Here is a 19109-nt window from a genome sequence, read left to right as displayed (position 1 = left end):
TCAATGTCATAACACACCATATTATTTTCGTGAATTTTAAGGCTGCATACGACAATGTTCACCGAAATTTCCTGTACCAAGCGTTGACTGAGATCGGCATTCCACCACAATAAGTGTCACTTACAGCAATGACGTTAAAAAAATAAAAAAGCGTCGTTCGGATCCATTCAGTATCTTGCAACCTTTTAGGGCAATGGAAGGCCTTAGGCAGGGTGATGCGCTCTCCAGCCTTCTGATTAACATAGCCTTAGAAAAATGCATCCGAGATTCCAGAAATTGAGACATCGGGCACTTTATTTTTTGAATAGATACAAATACTGAGATACGCGGATGATATAGACCTGGATCGGGAGGACGCTACCAGCAGTGATCCTCTACTGCTATTAACGCATATCTTGCTATAGACCAAACTGCCCAAAAGCTCGGTCTACAAGTCAAGTTCGTGGCTGTACGTGACTTTGTGTACCTGGCATAATTAATAACAAACCAGAACGAAATATCTGCAGAAATATGTAAACGAATTATGGCTGCTTCGGCCTTCTAAGATATTTTCGATCGAAACTGCTATCCCGAAACATAAAGATACTGCTATAAAAGACCCTACTAAGACCAGTACTAACATACGGGTCCAAAAGTTAACTAAGAAAAGTATGGACGACAACAAGGCACCTCTGCGTCTTCTCTATGGAAAACCAGATGGGCCGAAGCTCCGATGGTTGGATGGCATCGAACGATTACTGTGAAAAGGAGAACTCAGACAAAGGACTGAGAGATCTGGAAGAAAATACTGGACCAGGTCAAGGCCCACTAGCAGCTGTAGAGCCTCAGATGATGATGATCACTCAGCAAGGAAAGTCTTGTATTTCATGATAACTTTTTGGGTATGAATTTTTCGTTTTCTTTTTCATTTTCTTGAACAATTTGTAATATAAAATCATCTTTAATCTCTTCATATAATGACCTAATCATAAATATTTAAACAAATTATTATTCAAACAGCGACATAAACTTTTATACGCCATAAAATTAACATATCAAAATATTATTAAAACGGCCTATTTATACATAATACACTTAAACAAAGAAAGCATTTAATAAAGTACAGGCATAACGTGAAATATGTCGTTACCTTTAGAATAGTTGATAATACAAAAATGACTTAATATGATTTAAGTCACAATTCAAAAACTGCATTTTAGTACGAAAGTGACCTAATACGAATAACGGTCTTTTTAAGATTAGAAAATTGACAAAATATTTACTTACCTTTCGGTAAAAAAACTCCACAATCAGGATTGAATCACTTTAAAACTAAGAAATGTAATCACCGTGCCGACATAATACTAAAACGGTCACTATTTTAGCGGAGGGACGTTTAAAATACGCAAATTATAAAGAGACGCAACATACGTGTTTTTCGATTTCTAGGTGACATAGGATAGTTTTTGATTTATTAAATGATAGAATACCTTATTCTGAGTCATTTTATGGGTATAACTCATTTTTGCAAAATTTTGAGTTAGGTCACTTTCGTTCTCAGCGTGCGATATATATTATATAGATAGTATAGAAGTATAGATAAAAAAAGAACAAGAATCGTTTTCGTTACAGTCCACAAAAAAGGCCTAGCAACCTTTTCATTTGACACTGATAGAACTCATCTATCATCATTAGTATACTAATTGTGACATTTCTGTAGTTATAATAATTGCTCTAAACAATGATACAGGATTTTCATTCATTGATACAACTACATTTTTTATTATAACCATTGTTCGTCAGAGTATATAACTGACTGAAATTTTTATAGAAATGTCCCCTTTAATTGGATATAATATATCTGTACAAATATATCTATACAAATATTATAAAGAGGAAAGGTTTGATTTTTTGTTTGTTTGTTTGTATGAATTGAATAGGCTCCGAAACTACTTGGCAGATTTGAAAAATTCTTTCACTGTTGGAAAGCTACATCATTTCTGAGTGACATAGGCTAGGTTTTATCCCGGAAATCCCACGGGAACGGGAACTATGCGGGTTTTTTTTTGAAAACGCGGGCGAAGCCGCAGGCGGAAAGCTAGTTATATATAAAGCAGAAAAGTTCGTTTGTTTATTAGAACTTGATAATCTCAGGAACTACTGGTCAATTTTGAAAAATTCTTTTTTAACGGAGCATTTCAACAATTAGGTATTTTAGCATTTGATAGCCCACATAATATATCGAGGAAGGCTATATTATGTCATCAACCGAAGGCCAATAGGAGCTGAGCAATGTGAGTGAAACGAAACCACAGGCACACTGCAAGGCTAGGTAGTTTATATTTTGGAAGAAAAATAATAAAAATAAATTTCCGACAATTCTGTTGGATAAGAAATAATATAATATTTCCAGGACAATTTTCACACACGGCACGATCTGATCCCATACTTAGCTTTCGCTTGTGTTATGGAAACCAGATGGCTGATAAACATACATTAATATATATAATTTTAAATAAATACTTATAAAGATAATTAACACCCAGACACGGAGCAAACATCTATGTTCATCACACAAATATTTGCCCCGGGTCGGAATCGAACCCACGACCTCTGGCTTGGAAGGCAGGGCCACTACCAACCAGGCCAACCGGTTAGTCAAATGACTGGAAATTCACTTATAGGAAAGTCAAAACTGTACAGTGTACATGTAGGTATGTGAGAAGTATTTAACCCATAAAAGACACATTATTTCATTTTATATTACAGACCAGGCAACACTTACAAAAAATATTTGTTGTTTTTCTATATATGCATTTTTTAAGTTGGTGCGTCATCAACGTAAAAAATAAACACAGAACTAATAGATTTTATCCTAAACATAAAAGAAATAAGCTTCTTTATAGAACGTTAAAGTGTAGAACAGGTTCATCATAAAAACTTAACTAGCAAGTGGATCTTTACACTGAAGTAAAGTAAAAAAATATAACTAGTTTATTTTTTTATTCCTGTGTCAAATCTTATCACGGAAAATCCAGCCGCTAAGAAATTTCTGTTCAACAAAACAACTGTCAATCATATTCAACCTTGACGCTGATTTTTTTATTATGTACATGGTAGAACATATACGGTAAACAAATTATATGATTTTCAATTATAATTGAGCATTAAAATACTTATATTTATTTTTATTACTAAAAAATATGTTGCTCTTCTTAAAAAATACACAGGTTCGAATTACGCTCCAATTTTTTACTTACATTATTTCAAAAGTTTCAAATGATTATCAACAATTTACACAGGTACAAAAATAGATTGTATTTGATAATTTTACTACAATAAACGACAATTGGTAAAATAAAAATAATCATTTTTGTAACATAACTAATTTATTCATACCTAGCTTTCCGCCAGCGGCTTCGCCCACGTAGTCATAGAAATATAGAATATTATTAAAAAAATATCCAGTGTACAGTTTTGACTTTCCTGTAAGTGACTTTCCAGTCATTCAATAAAAAAAGCAAATCAACCAGCTTTGACTGCGACTATTTTATCATAAAAGTAGAAAAATAATATTTCCCTTTATTATTAGATAAATATTTGATACATTTACATTTACATTAGAGAAATATTCAGAAAACAGACAGAATAATATAATGTGATGGAAAAAGTAATAGCATTATGTAAATAATTTTGAATACTGAAGCTTTCGTCTTAACGCTCATTTTTTATTATATAACTAGCGGTCCGCCCCGGCTTCGCCCGTGGTACATATTTACGTTTTCTCTACATAAAAACCATCCTCGTACTTCAAGGAATATAATAGAAAAGAATCATCGAAATCGGTTCAGCCGTTCACACGTGATGCCATGACAACGCGAAACGGGTGCAGACCCGCCGCCTTTTTATAGCTCCCGCCGCGAAGCGCGTCGAACGCGGCAACTGATACACAAAAATAATCCTTATGGCTGCATGATTCTGTATTCACGCGCGATGACTTATAGCGTATTTCATGTATAACTTTGGTGTTTCTACACCGATTTACATGATTCTTTTACTATAACCTGCCCAGGAGTATGAAGAATAATTGTGCCAAATTTGGTTAAAATCCGTCGTGTAGTTTTTGTTTCTATAACGAATATACAGACAGACAGACAGACAGACAGACAGACAAAAATTTTACTGATTGCATTTTTGGCATCAGTAGCGATCCCTTATCACCCCTTCATAGTTTTTTTTTAAATATATTTCATGTACAGAATTGGCCTCTCTACAGATTTATTATAAGTATAGATTATGACAACAAATGTGACCACTACTTTATTTTGCGAATGCAACTTTACGTCTATCATTTTTTACATAGGTAGCGTACCTACTATTTTTCAATTAGATACTCTAGCTCTTGTTACATAATATAATCGCATCGATGTCAAACCTTTATATGACTGATTATATACAACTCTGTAATTGGTATAATTATATCACTTTGCATCTTTATAAGACTTAATAATTATCCTGCTATTGAGTCTAATTTCGTTTTACAGCAATTAGAAGTTGTCGTTAGACTATTTTAATGGAGTTTACTAGAAAAGCAAATTGAATGTATAAATAAATTAATAGATATATATATAGGAAAATTCCGACCGCCTCCTCGGTACAGTGGTTGACGCGTGAGCGTAACACCGAGGGGTCCTGGGTTCGATTCCCGGTGGAGACGAAGAAAAAAAAATGTCCTGGTCTGGTAGGACACAGAAGGCTGATCATCTACTTGTCCCTAAAGAAAATAGATCAGTGAAACGGATGTATAATGCATCTGCCCCTTACCCCACTAGGGGACATGGGACTTCACTTTAGGAAATTCCAGTGAGATATTGATGGTAAGCTTACGGTAGCGGAAGGCCTCCAAAATAGTCGAGCATTCTAGTCCACGAATGTTGCTCCAAAATCTTTATGATATTAAAATTATACACGAAATAAATAATAAAACTGAAGTGTTTGTTTGTTTTACTTGTATGAGCTAACCTCAGGAACCGCTCGTCCGATTTGAAAAATTATTTCACTGTTAGTCCATTTACCGAGGAAGGCTAAAGGCATATTATATCATCACGCTAAGACCAATTATTATTCGGAATCTAGGCTCTAATATTTTTTAATAAATCCATGAAGTAATAAAAATAGTGTTTGCTATTGCAAATTTCAGAGCATAATGTACCTACATTTCAGATTTCTAATTTTAGCAACAACGAAAATGGCCTGATTTGATTCGAGTAAAGGATGGTACGCCCGTGTTTTCTTGACATGGTGGTGAAGGAATAAATTTGAAATTAAAATTGGAAGCCCAGAATTTAGAAATACAGTTATGTTTTGGGTCACAGGTAAAACTATAATAAATAAATGTTTTCAATAATATTGTTTATCAATTTAAGCTTGAGTATCTGCTCAGTGCTCTCGTATTTTTTAAACCATTAACACAAATTAACGACGTGAAGAGATTATTGTGTGAATTAATATGCAAGGCGCAACAAATTTGTCAAAACTGCAGAGTTAATGAACACTTTGTTAATATGTATTTTATTTTATTTTATTTATACTTCTACTACTATTTATATTTGATAAATAGTACGATTGTAAGTGTGCGCTTTGAAGTTTTTTAAAACACTATTTTGGTGGAACTAGAACAAATTTCGTATTTCATGGTATTTCATAAATTTCCTACTTCGTATTTCACCGCAAAAAAGTATATCTAGTTTATACACTAGTTACGAGAAAACTCACCAAAACTTAAAAAAAGTAAATCTAAAAATCTGACATGAAATATTCCGAAACGCAATGCTAGTTGTAATGTAGGTACTCTAATAGGCAAATATATCGTTCCAAGTAAATTAATCGAAACTGAAGTTCCTCCTTCACTTAGTGCATGTGAAACTCTCTAAGTTAATAATGGGTCTAGGCGGTAACTATTCAAAGTTTCATCTAAACTATTGGGCTTTGTTGACCCATTTGTGGCATTATGTGGAGTTAGATTGTACATTCCTAGACAGACTGTACTCGTCTACGAATAGTGAACCTTCTGTTGAATAGTTTAAATCTGTTATGTGTAATATGAGATAAATGCTCGTCTTAAAGAGATACTGGAATATATACAAAGTGTAATTTGGTATTGTACGAGTAATTAGTAGTAATGATACTTCTATATTAATTTAGTTGCAATACTAAAGTCAGTTTCAGGGGCTCTATTGTGATTAGTCTTGGTTTAGTAATGCGTAGCATTCGTATGAAGAATGAAGATAGAAGAACCCATGGGCGTAGCTCTAGCCATGGGTTCAGGGTGGGGCAACAATAAAAAATAATATGCAACTAGCAACTACGTATGTATGACCAAAGTCATATCTCGATCTTCGAACCGCAAAAGGAAAAAGGGAAGGGAAGGTTCACTTTGTTGTCTGTCTGTCTGTCTAAAAAGACCCAAAGAGTTCTCAGGAACACTGAAATTAATATTTACCATTTGCGATGACATTCGCGATGGCATTCGCGATGGCATTCGCGATGGCATTCGTGAAGGCATTCGCGATGGTATCCACCATTGGTTTAGTAATACGTAGCATTCGTATGAAGAATGAAGATAGAAGAACCTCAAACTCTTCTACAAAACAGTTTGAGGTTCTTCCATCTTCACTGTAACAACAATAATTATATTTATTCATTTATTGACATTTTATAAATATTGGGGGCTTCTGATTATAACTCTGTAGGTACTCCTCTATTATGTTATATATTACCAATATCTTTATCAATTAAATTAATCGTCAGTTTTTTTATGATGACGCATCTATCTTCGATTTGTAAATAATAATATCTTTCACTGTTAAAGAATTTATGTATCTATCTATACTAATATTATAAAGAGGAAAAGTTTGTAAGTATGTATGTATGTATGTATGTATGTATGGTTTTCACGCATAAACTACTGGACCGATTTCAAAAATTCTTTCACCATTAGAAAGCTGCATCTTCACTGAGCAACATAGGCTATATTGCATTTTCTAAAAAATTAGAGATCCTTACCAAAAATGCAATAATGTAACACAAGGTGTAAAAAAATCCTCAATAAAACTTCTGTCATCACGTGCGCTGCGGAATCTATTGAAGATAGAACAAAAAAATGTTCTGCGGTATTATAGAATGGATCAATATCTACAAGAAAGTCCGCGATACCATATGTCCATCTTCAGTAGTTATGTTACTACAACAACTTTTTTACGTTTTCAAAGTAAATAGAAGTGCCGACAGTAATCAAACCATGTTATCCATACACATATATTAATCCTTATCCCATTAAATGATGTTTTATTATAGACTGTTTCAATACCAGCAAAATACTTTTTAAATGAAAAGAATTGGATATTCCATTCAAAAGATATAACGAATTTTTAAAAGTATCAATCTACAGAAAATAGTAGGTAGGTATACTGTTCGAGCAGGCCGTAGTGCGGGGGTCACGGAGGAATTCTACCAATATGCGTCTTGACGGAACACAGTGGGGTTTTGGTCGGTAGGAATCCGACATAACCCACGGCCCGACATAACCCCGGAGGCCGTGGGTATCTATGAAAGATTTCCCCACTAAAACAAAAAAAAAGGCCGTAGTGCGGGACGGGGTAAAGGTGATTTTCATGTGATTAAAAATTTAACCTATAGTCCGACCTATAGTAGACTTTTCACTGTAACGATATCGCTATCTATGCGGGTGAAACCGCAGGGCATTGCTAGTATATATGTTACGGCTAAAGGTAGGTGAGAACATAAACTTAAGATTAGCCGGCTAAACTTAGGTTTATTTTCGACGAGGTGTTAATGTTAGTTTGTTCTATCTTTAGCCGGCTAAACTTAAGTGTAACCGCAGGCCCGTGGCTAAAAATGTCGGGGTGGGTAGATTTGGTTACTATAATACATGCAAGGAACAGGGCGAGTGTTTTCTGGCACTTCGCCGGCTGCTGCCGCAGCACGCTCGCTGCGCTCGCTCGGCTCGTGCGGGTCTTAAGAGTTCTAACCTAACCTAACCTAGCCACCAGCTTTCTGCCCTGAGTCGGGGTGGGTAGATTTGGTTACTATAATACATGTAAGGAACAGGGCGAGTGTTTTCTGGCACTGTGCGGGCCCCTCAAGCCCTCCACCGGCCCGGCGCTAACCAAATCTACCCACCCCGACATTTTTAGCCACGGGCCTGCGGTTACACTTAAGTTTAGCCGGCTAAAGATAGAACAAACTAACATTAACACCTCGTCGAAAATAAACCTAAGTTTAGCCGGCTAATCTTAAGTTTATGTTCTCACCTACCTTTAGCCGTGACATATATATAAAACTCAAAGGTGACTGATATAGTGATCTATCAACGCACAGCCCAAACCACTGGACGTATCAGGCTGAAATTTGGCATGCAGGTAGATGTCATAACGTAGGCGTCCCCTAAGAAAGGATTTTAGAAAATTCATCCCCAAAGGGGATCAAATAGGGGATGAAAGTTTGTACCATGAAAATTTATCTCTTCCACGCAGGCGAAGCCGCGGGCAACAGCTAGTTTAATATAAGAGTTTTCTATTGTTTCTCTGAAAAATTGTATGTTTCGCGTTAATGTGATGTTTAATCGTACATTACATAATAACTCCCAGGTCAATTATAAATATTAAATTAAATTATAATTAAGAAAATAATAGTGGTTAATTGTTCATTTGTAATATTATGAGGTGGAAGTATATCTATATTTTAAAGAAAGAAAATGTATTTATTACTTCTCTTTATAATATCTACCATTGTTTGTATTACCTCTATGTTCAACGGTTGGTGGTGTGAAAACATTACAACCCTATAAGTTCTGGGTTCGATCCCCGGTAAATACAAAAAAAAAAAGCCAGCGTCATTTTGGTAATCTCTAAGAATTTATTTGAAATCTAATCTGTATAAAGTTTTGTAAGACCTGTAAGTTTTTTGTTTGTTTGTCTGCGCTTCTCTCAGCAATTCTTTCCTGTAATAAAAGCAGAGTAGTTGCGTGGATCAGCATAAGCTGATCCACGCAACTACTCTGCTTTTAGCTGAATAGTTTGATTGTTTGTTTGGTTGAAAGTGCTAATCTCTGGAACTATAGGTCCGATTTGAAAAGTTATTTCGGTGTTAGTTCCAGAAAGACTATAGGCCTATAACACACTAAGACCAATAAAAGCGGAGCAATGCGAGTAAAACCGCAGGGCACAACTAGTTCATTATTAAGTATTACTTACAAAGAAACATTTAATATAAAATTAAAAAAAAACTACCGTGTGTAACTCGATTCTTCTGTGAAACTACGATGTACCTTCCTTGAATATCTAATAATATGTAAGTTAGCAAATGCTAATTATTTATTGAAAGATAACCAAATGATTTTTGAGAAGCCTTTTGATGTCACATCAGTAGAAACATATTGAACTCGATGAAATTTATGCATTATTGCAATACTAGTCCGTATAGGTGTATCGAGTTACATATACCTTGATTTTTAATATAAATATCAAATCAAAGGTTCAAAAAACATGTTATTTAAAAATTTAAGACGGCTTTAAAAACATATTGATCTCTGCGTTTTTTTTTTTCATTTACATGGTTATGAATACATCGTGATGCTTCTTATTATTATTAAAAAAAGCAATTGCGGTTGTGATAACGTACCAACGGTTATATAATCGGAATTAATTGATTGAATTGCATTAAATTCCAACTATTATATCCAATTTTTTATTAAACACAAAATAATTATTCTCAGATTATGCGGGTTAACTTTCAACAGGCGACAGCGCAATATTTGTTTAGGCTCTGTTTAAAAGGCTTGTTGTTTGCTTTCTATATTATAATTATAAAAATAAACAGACCACCACGTCGTTTACTTCTCTGGCAACGACATTAGCAGCAGCAACGGTGTAGCATTTTTACTACCTGTTCACCGGAAAAATTGCGTGATGGGATACGAGCCAGTAAGCGATCGGATTATCAGCATTAAGATAAAAGCCTCACCGATGAATCTTAACATTGTCCAAGTTTATGCCCCAACCTCCACCGCAAGTGACGACGTAATAGAGAAATTCTACTCTGAACTAGAATGTACAATAGCGAAGGTACCCAACAGAGAGCTATTAGTCATCCTAGGAGATTTGAACGCCAAGATCGGGGAAAACGCTCATCAGCTAGGCAAATGCGCGGGGAGATTTGGACTCGGGAAGCGAAACGAACGAGGCGAACGCTTACTGCAATTTGCTTCAGAAAACGACCTGCTGATTGTTAATAGCCTCTTTCAACACCACCCTCGAAGGCTGTATACTTGGGTATCACCCGATGGAAAGACTCGCAACCAAATAGATTACATAATGACTCGTTCGCGATGGAGATCATGTGTAACAAATGCCCATACGTTACCTGGAGCTGACTGCGGGTCTGATCACCAGCTTTTGATCTGAAAAATAAAGCTCAAACTGACAGCAGCCCGATACATCAAAAAGCCGAGGAAGCTAGAGGTGAAAGATGGTCAGAAATTTCGTTCGATTGTAGAACAGAACTGGTCACAGTGGTCGGAAGCAGATCTGACTAACGAAGCACCCGATTCACTTTGGGATCGAGCGAAGACACTCATCACTACAGCCGTGGCGGAAACTGCACAACCAACCACAACACACAAAAGACAGCACTGGATGACTGACGACACCTTCAAACTCGTCGAAGAACGCCGGAATATGAAAGCAGCGGGAGCCGATGTAAAGGAACTCAATAAGATCTCGGCACGAATACAACGTCAATGCAGACAAGATCATAATGCCTACCTACGCAATATGTGTAAGGAAGTTGAAGCTCATGCAGATAGATATGAGTCAAGGGATTTGCATCACAAGATTCGTCTCATCACTAAAACGCTGCCGTCAAAAACCTGGGCCATTGAAGATCAGAATGGCCAAGTTGTCACTGAACTGGAAAAAATATCGGAAGTTTGGAGAAATTATTGTCAGTCCTTGTTTGAAGACCCTCAGTCGCAAAATTTTACATCTACAGAGCCTACGAGTGATATGCTGGAGCCGGATATTCTTGAGTCAGAAGTGAGAGCCGCTATTCAACATCTTAAGAATGGGAAAGCCACAGGAAAAGATGAGATCCCTATTGAAACAATTAGGGCATTAGGAGAGCGGGGCATTCATATCTTCCACATCATCTGCAACAAAATATGGCTCACAGGCAAATGGCCATCTGAATGGGCTCATACAGTTTTCACTCCTCTTCATAAAAAAGGTTCCACTAAGAAGTGTAGCAATTTTCGACTTATAGCTTTAATTACACATGCCAGCAAAATTATGCTACACATCATCAACGAACGCTTAAAAGCTTATTTGTCCAGAGAAATTGCGCCTGAACAAGCCGGTTTTGTGAAAGGAAAAGGAACCCGTGAACAAATTCTCATCGTTCGTCAGATCATTGAGAAAGCTCGAGAATTCAACAAGCCTACATATATATGCTTTGTGGATTTCTCCAAAGCGTTTGACTCGGTGCTATGGCCAACGTTGTGGAAAACATTACTGGACATGGGCACACCACAACACCTTGTGCACCTGCTCAGGCAGCTCTACGAAGGGGGCACAGCTTCAGTGCGGACAGATGACCTCCTCTCAGATAGCTTCCATCCAAGTGCGGGCGTGCGACAGGGATGCATAATATCACCTTTGCTTTTTAACGTCTACACCGAACTTGTAATGCGAATCACTCTCGAGGACTGGGACGATGGTGTTGTGATTGGTGGACACAAAATTGCAAACTTGCGGTACGCAGATGACACCACCTTGTTTTCAAGTAACGCAGACCGTATGAAGGAATTGCTTCTCAAAATGGAGCGCGTATGCCTTACGTTTGGGTTAAAGATAAACCGTTCTAAGACCAAAATTATGATTGTGGACCGCGCCAACGACAATTCGCCCGAAGTGACACAGATTGCGAACTGCAACGTGGTTCCGACCTATGTATACCTTGGTGCTTTGATCTCAAACAACGGCGGCTGCGTAGACGAAGTAAAAAGACGTATGGCCATAACCAGAACTGCGATGGAAAAGTTGAGAAAAGTGTGGAGGGATCGTAACATTACCAAAGCCACAAAAGTCAAGCTCGTACAAACACTCGTATTCCCCATTTTTCTTTACGCGGCAGAAACGTGGACAGTGCGCGAGTTGGAAAAAGGGAAGATAAATGCTCTAGAAATGTGGTGCTGGAGGAAGATGCTGGGGATATCGTGGACAGAGTTTCGCACCAACGAGTCCATACTCCAAGAGCTCGGCATCAAACATCGTTTATCGACCGTAGTACAGTCACGCATACTGCAGTACTTTGGACACGTGTCTAGGCGAGATAACAACTCCATAGAGCGGCTAGTAGTACAAGGAAAGGTGGAAGGAACCAGATCGCGCGGCAGGTCACCAATGCGCTGGACCGACCAAGTGAAATCTGCTGTAGGAATTCGCGTATCAGACTGCGCCAGACAGTCTAGTAACAGGAAGGGATGGCGGGAGATCGTGCGGAAAGCTGTGTCCGCCTCTACCACCGATGTGGACGTCTCAACGTGACCACGACCGCTCTGCCAAGAGTGAATCGACAAAGAAGGAATATTATAATTCATACTCTTATGATATTTAGAGTAACTTATTGTATATAGTAATCGTTTATTTAGATTTGTAAGTATCCGTTCCATTTGTTTATATTCCATTGTATCCATCTCTATGTATATATTAGAGCATTTATATCTTCATAATTAAGGAATAGCTATATATTTCAAATTAGGCTAAAACAGTGTTTATTACATTATACAACAAATAGTGAGATATCACTTATTATGTTAAAGATAATATGTAGTATATGCATACCTATTTAATTTTTGAAAAGGTTTACGGCCATTTTAAGGCAAAACGAATGATGGTGTTTTTTTAATATTGCAAAATGTTTTAAATAGTTCTGGATCAGTTTAGGTAATAAAAGGATTTAAACCACGTCTGTATTTAATTTTTGGTTACATCATAGACGTTATATTTATTTTCATTTTCAGTTATTGTGACATCAATTCTTCTAGAGGGACGGTTTTCAAATATTTGTTCACATTGGACACAATTTTCTTGAGGGTTGTGTAAAATACAGGGTCTTGGACTAGATCGGCTACTTCCTTCCAATTTTCATTAGCGAACTTGTGGACAGCGTCAGCTGAAACATACGAACACATTAATTATAGCTTATCATCTTCATCAGCATATACGTTCTCACTGCTGGGACACGGGCCTCTTATGAGGGTACAGGCACATCCAACAAGCCAAGTGCGGGCTGGCAGAGGTCACATGTCGTCAAACTTTTGATTCTTCGACATGTAGGTATCCACACGATGTTTTCCTTCACTGTTCGCTAGCTTACCTTTAAATGCAGTAAAATATTTCTACTTTTATTAGTTAGGTATTTAGTAAGTTAGTTATTTTTGCCTGTATTGTCATTGCCTTACACCAAATTTAATATGTCTATTTATTTATTTATTTATACCAGAATTTATTGGAAATAAGGGAAACATGGCGGGAGTTTTAGGTTGTTTTAGTTTCAATTGTATTATGCATTCATAAATTATATTATTTTGCCCGTTAATTTTATAGTTTTTGTTCAAATATCTTAGCGGAACATAGTCTACTCGCACCACGACTTTTTTGTTATTCTGTAAGGCTATAAAATCTGTAATATTAGGATAATAATATATAATTTGACTACAAATGCAACAAAAATGGTATTCTTTTACGTCAATGGATGATTATTAACATCACTGTACAACCACTTCGAAAAATTTAAATTAATCTGCATAGTATAAATTTTATCTTAATTTTTGCAGTGAGAAAAAAAAAGTTGGCAAATTTAAATGTTACTAGATGAAGCCAGTCTTAAAATATATAATACCTACTTGCTATGTGCTAGGTGGAGTAAGGCCGTTCAGTTTCTTAAAAACCTCTTGTAATTCACGATTTTGCCTTATGCTATATAATTAATTATTCATGTGTATGTTATATTTATTTTTTTCTTTACTACACTGATTTGAAGGTATGAAGGCCATTTTTAAATTTATACTCATATATGCAATATTCGATTTTTCTTAGTACCTACGCTTTGTTTGCCGGCGCACTAAAAATTATATATGAGAATCTACTAATTTAGGTAATGAGTTTGTTTTTATGTTTTTTTTGGAACAATGGATCTGATTTTCAAAATTATTTCAGTGTCAGCTAGATTATTTATTGACAAAAGGTTTTATGTAATGTTATATCATGATGCAAAGACCAATAGGAGCGCAGCAATGCGTGTAAAACGCCAGTGCACAGCTAGTCTATACTACGAGTAATATAATAAAGCTGAAGAGTTTGTTTGTTTGTTTCAACGCGCTAATCTCAGGAACTACTGATCCGATTTGAAAAATTCTTTCAGTGTTAGATAGCCGTTTTATCGAGAAGGGTATAAGTTATATATTTTTGACGCTAAGATCAATAGGAGCACAGCAATGCGCGCACAGCTAGTGAGAAATAAAATTTTTACTTACATAAATCTTTTTGCCCATTGAATAGGTTTTTGAAGTCAAATATAATGGGGCCGAGGGCTTCGTTCTCTAGTTTTATGTTTTTAATTGTTATATAAACTTTGCCATCTTTTCCTTGCGATTTCTTCAATTCGCCATCCACAATAGTTTTGTATTTGGCTGAAAATTAATTTTTAGTTAGTATGAATGGTTTTATTCTACACTATAATATCACAGTATTACCACTGTGATAATATTATAAAGCTGAAGAGTTTGTTTGTTTGTTTGAACGCGCTAATCTCAGAAACTACTGGCCCGAATTGAAAAATTCTTTCAGTGTTAGATAGCCCATTTATTGAGGAAGGCTATATAGTATAATATATCATCACGCTACGCTGCGCACTGCGGGTAAAACCGCAGGGCACAGCTAGTTATTATATAACATATTCATAATAACCGAGCAAGATCGCTGATAAGATAGTATGGGAAACATTGTTCATTAAATAAATACAATTTTGTAAATGAATATCTGACGCAGTTAAATAAAAAACAATGACCACGTGTTGGCCATGATTGTATCGTGTTTTTTACGGGAACTGCATACTTGTTTAAAATAAATAGGTAGGTATAATTTTTAAGTAAAGGCAAAGCATAAAAATGACCATGTCCTTGGTACAGTAGATAATAAAAATACATGTACTGGCGTAAAACCGAGGGGTCATAAGGTATATTCCTTATGACCCCTCGGTTTTATACTATATTATATATTTTACATATAAAATTATAGTATATTTATATATATACATATATAAGTAGGTATATTTATATGTAAAAATTTTGCACTTACTATTAGAAGCCTGGACTTTATAATTTTCGTATTAAAATAAATCGAAATAAAATATGTTTATAATTCATCAAAAATAATACAGGTATACTTAACGTATAATATACCTAATACACAAGAATGAACATTATATTCATGCTAGCTTTCCGCCCGCATTTTCGAAGAAAAACTCGCATACTTCCTGTGGGATTTCCGGGATAAAACCTATCCTATGTGTTAATCCAAGTTACCCTCTATATGTGTGCTTAATTTCATTTGTAATCAGTTCAGTAGTATTTGCGTGAAAGAGTAACAAACATACATGCATACACAAACACATACACATACATCCTCACAAACTTTCGCATTTATAATATTAGTAGGAAAGGATAGGATAGGAAGTAGGACTTACTGGATGCCATATCAAATGTGCCCGTTCCCTCAACTGGTAGAATGATTAGACGTCCAGATATTGTGTAGTCTCCAGAAAGGTGGAACTTCGGGCAGTTCAGTTCTAAGTGGAATTTTAATGCGTCTATGTCGGTTCTGGAATATTTATTTATTTTATTTATTTATTAATATATAGGTAAAGTACATTAAGGTAATGTAATTAAGCTATTCTGATATTAAACATATTTGTCAGTTTGTAGGTGGTGGTCTTTGGAAATACCTATCTACTGATCCGATTTTGAAAACTTTTTTATTGATAGAAAGGTAGGTACACTATTCAGGACAGCCAAATTTATTTTTAGGGATAAGCTGTTATTCATTAATTCGTAGGTAATAAGTTGGTTTATTAAAAAAAAAAATTAACACACACACATGAAATCATCTTATTTTTTTTTAAATATATGTACTTAAAAAAATAAAGCTGAAATTACGTAAGTATTATAATCGCAATAACATTACTTAAGACCATTTAAGAATTACACTATAAACGACATTAATAATGTAGAATTATCCTTTGTTTGTAATTTTTTGTACAAAATCCACTTACTTCACGTTAGAAACGACGCATTGTTTATATCCCTCTAAAACTGCGTTCATGAACTTGTATTTTATAATAGACAGGTCTCCTTCAATGAATTCTACATGGAGAGGATCCGATGATTCAATCCCAAGTTCGGGATTCGCGGACACAAGCGTCGGGAATGCCGCATTTATTGAGTTTTCAATACATTTCGAATCATCCTTTTTGCATGGTGAGAGGACAGATTCTGAAAATTATAACGAATATTTAAGTATATTGAAGAACACATTCGGGAGGTGTAAAAGTACCTAATTCTTATAAGAATATTTTGTCTTGATATTTTATGCGTGATTTTGATAGTTTTAGGTACACTATTTAGTTTCAGAAATATATTTTACATCAAAATATACCAGAAGAAATTAAGTGTTTCTCAAAATTATAGGTCTCTTCTTATTTATTGTTATTTACGGGAAAATGAAAAAGATTTAAACTAATCGCAGTTAAACATAAACGGTTAATTTTCAAGTCCATGTTCGTAATGAGGAAATAAAAGCAGCTTCCAGCAAACAAAAGCAGTTTCAGCAGTTTTTCTATATGTTACATTAATTTCTTTCTTGATTTGAATAAATATTTAGCTATGTTATGCGGAAATATTATTAATGAGATCAATGTTATCTATACTAATATTATACTAGCCACCCCACCACCACCCCGGTCCACCCCGGCTTCGCCCGAGGTACCTACATGTTAAAACTATCCTATCTCTCAAGTTGGATCGAACCGCACACGGTGTGCGAATTTTATTATAATCGGTTAACTGGTTTAGGAGTCCATTGAGGACAAACATTGTGACACGAGATTTATAATATATATTAAGATTAAGCTGCTATTTGAACGCGCTAATCTCAGGAACTACTTTTCCAATTTGAAAAAATATTTCAGTGTTCGATAGCCCATTTATCGAGGAATGAGGCTACATGCTATATATCATCACGCTAACATCAATTAATTATACCTTTGGAGCTGTAAGTGATAATAACTATTGCAATTTAAAAGCTTTCCATTGATGACGATATGATGGTTAAACTGCATGTTTTTTTGTAACCGACTTTTTTAGACCACTTTTTCACAGATTTAATTCAAACTTTGTACACGTTTTATGGATCGGTGACAATACAATAATGTCATAAGTTAAATTGAATGAATGAAATGAATGAATGAATGAATGAATGAATGAAATACTCTTTATTGTACATACACAGTAATAAATTTTGTTACATAGTTAAGATAGCTTATAGGTAATAGAGATGTACAAAGAGCGGCTTTATCGCTCGTGAGCGATTTCTTCCAAGCAACTCGATAAATTCAAATAAAACTCGTTAAATTGTGGTTAAAGCGTGTTTATAATCTATAGTAATTATTATTTTAAAATGAGATGCATTATTTATTTACAGATGCAAGATTTACTGCAATTTTTAGTAAATATTAACTACTTTAAAGTTGATAAACAAGGTTGCTAAAACATTTAAAACAAACCAGTCTAAATTTATTTTTGGTTCTGAATTAATGATGAGGTCAACTTTGTTAAAATTTGTATCAATAATTTATATAATTAATCTATCAACAAAATATAAAGTATTATATAATTATGACGTATTCGCATAATACGATTAGGTTTTAAGTTATTTTAAAGAAAAAAATACTTATCATTTTTATCAATAGACCGTTGTTCTACCTTAGTGTTATCACTAAGGGGAACAAAAAATAGATGTAGTTCGCAACTCAGACCTACCCGATATGCACATTAAATGTCATGAGAATCGGTCCAACCGTTTCGTAGGATTTTGTATATTGTGCCTCTTTTTTAAATAAAATAATAATTATTAAATCAAATATAAAAAAATGAATACTTACTAGAGTATGCACTATTTATTAGGACTACAGAAAAAACTAGAAAATTTAAAATTGATCCCATATTTGTAGCGACACCCGACCTCGGTCGTTTCAAAAATCTTTATGACTAAGAGAATCGACATTTAAGTCTTATAAAGGTTTTATATACTATTCATGTCTTTATGTACTGAACATATACTAAACATCATTTAGATTATATCTTTCTGTTTGTTGTGGTTAAGTTTATAGCTTATGAAGTACTTACGAGTAGGACAAGTTTCAAAGTATAGGTAGTAAATAAAAATGTATATATATACTTCATGAAGGTATTACGTTATATATAAATTTTCAAAACTTTGTAAGCAAGTTTTATTCATAATACTCGACTTTCACACCTCTCATAAAGAGTAGGTATAGAGCGTAATTTTGTCATCAAATTTTTAAATTCATAAATTGCTTTGTAAAGCAATTGCTGATAGGCTTATTTACCGTTCCATAATTTTTAAGCTATTGCGTGCTATTGCATAGCTTTTATCTGGACTTTGAGCGCGGTGATTGAATGTAAAAATTCCGTAACGAAAAAACCTAACACCCCCCCCACTCCAACCGGCACAGCTGCAGCGATGCGATCACAGGATGCGATGCTATGCAATAGCTTTACCGCGGAAGCATATCTATATATATATACATATATATAAAACTCAAAGGTGACTGATATAGTCAATAGTGATCTATCAACGCACAGCCCAAACCACTGGACGTATCGGGCTGAAATTTGGCATGCAGGTAGATGTTAAGACGTAGGCATCCGCTAAGAAAGGATTTCCCGAAATTCTTGCGGGAACGGGGAATAA

At 35.1% G+C, this 19109-nt stretch overlaps 1 protein-coding gene across 1 annotated transcript; it reads right to left on the bottom strand.

Annotated features, from left to right (window-relative positions):
- Nucleotides 1-12812: 12812 nt before the first annotated feature.
- Nucleotides 12813-18372, bottom strand: LOC149902992 (protein takeout-like). Its single transcript, XM_090109246.1, has 5 exons — nt 18277-18372; nt 16390-16609; nt 15805-15938; nt 14594-14749; nt 12813-13230 (listed from the first exon to the last, which is right to left on the bottom strand). Exons 1-5 carry the CDS (start codon nt 18335-18337, stop codon nt 13079-13081), a joined length of 723 nt encoding a protein of 240 aa, XP_089965372.1. The 5' UTR covers nt 18338-18372; the 3' UTR covers nt 12813-13078.
- Nucleotides 18373-19109: the final 737 nt, after the last annotated feature.

The sequence above is a fragment of the Colias eurytheme genome, chromosome 14 (genome assembly GCF_061535395.1).
Source record: "Colias eurytheme isolate Ceu_HAF_F1 chromosome 14, ilColEury1 Martin Lab GWU primary, whole genome shotgun sequence".
NCBI lineage: Eukaryota > Metazoa > Arthropoda > Insecta > Lepidoptera > Pieridae > Colias > Colias eurytheme.
Note: the sequence above shows the minus strand (reverse complement) of the source record. Positions and strands in the feature narration are given on the sequence as shown.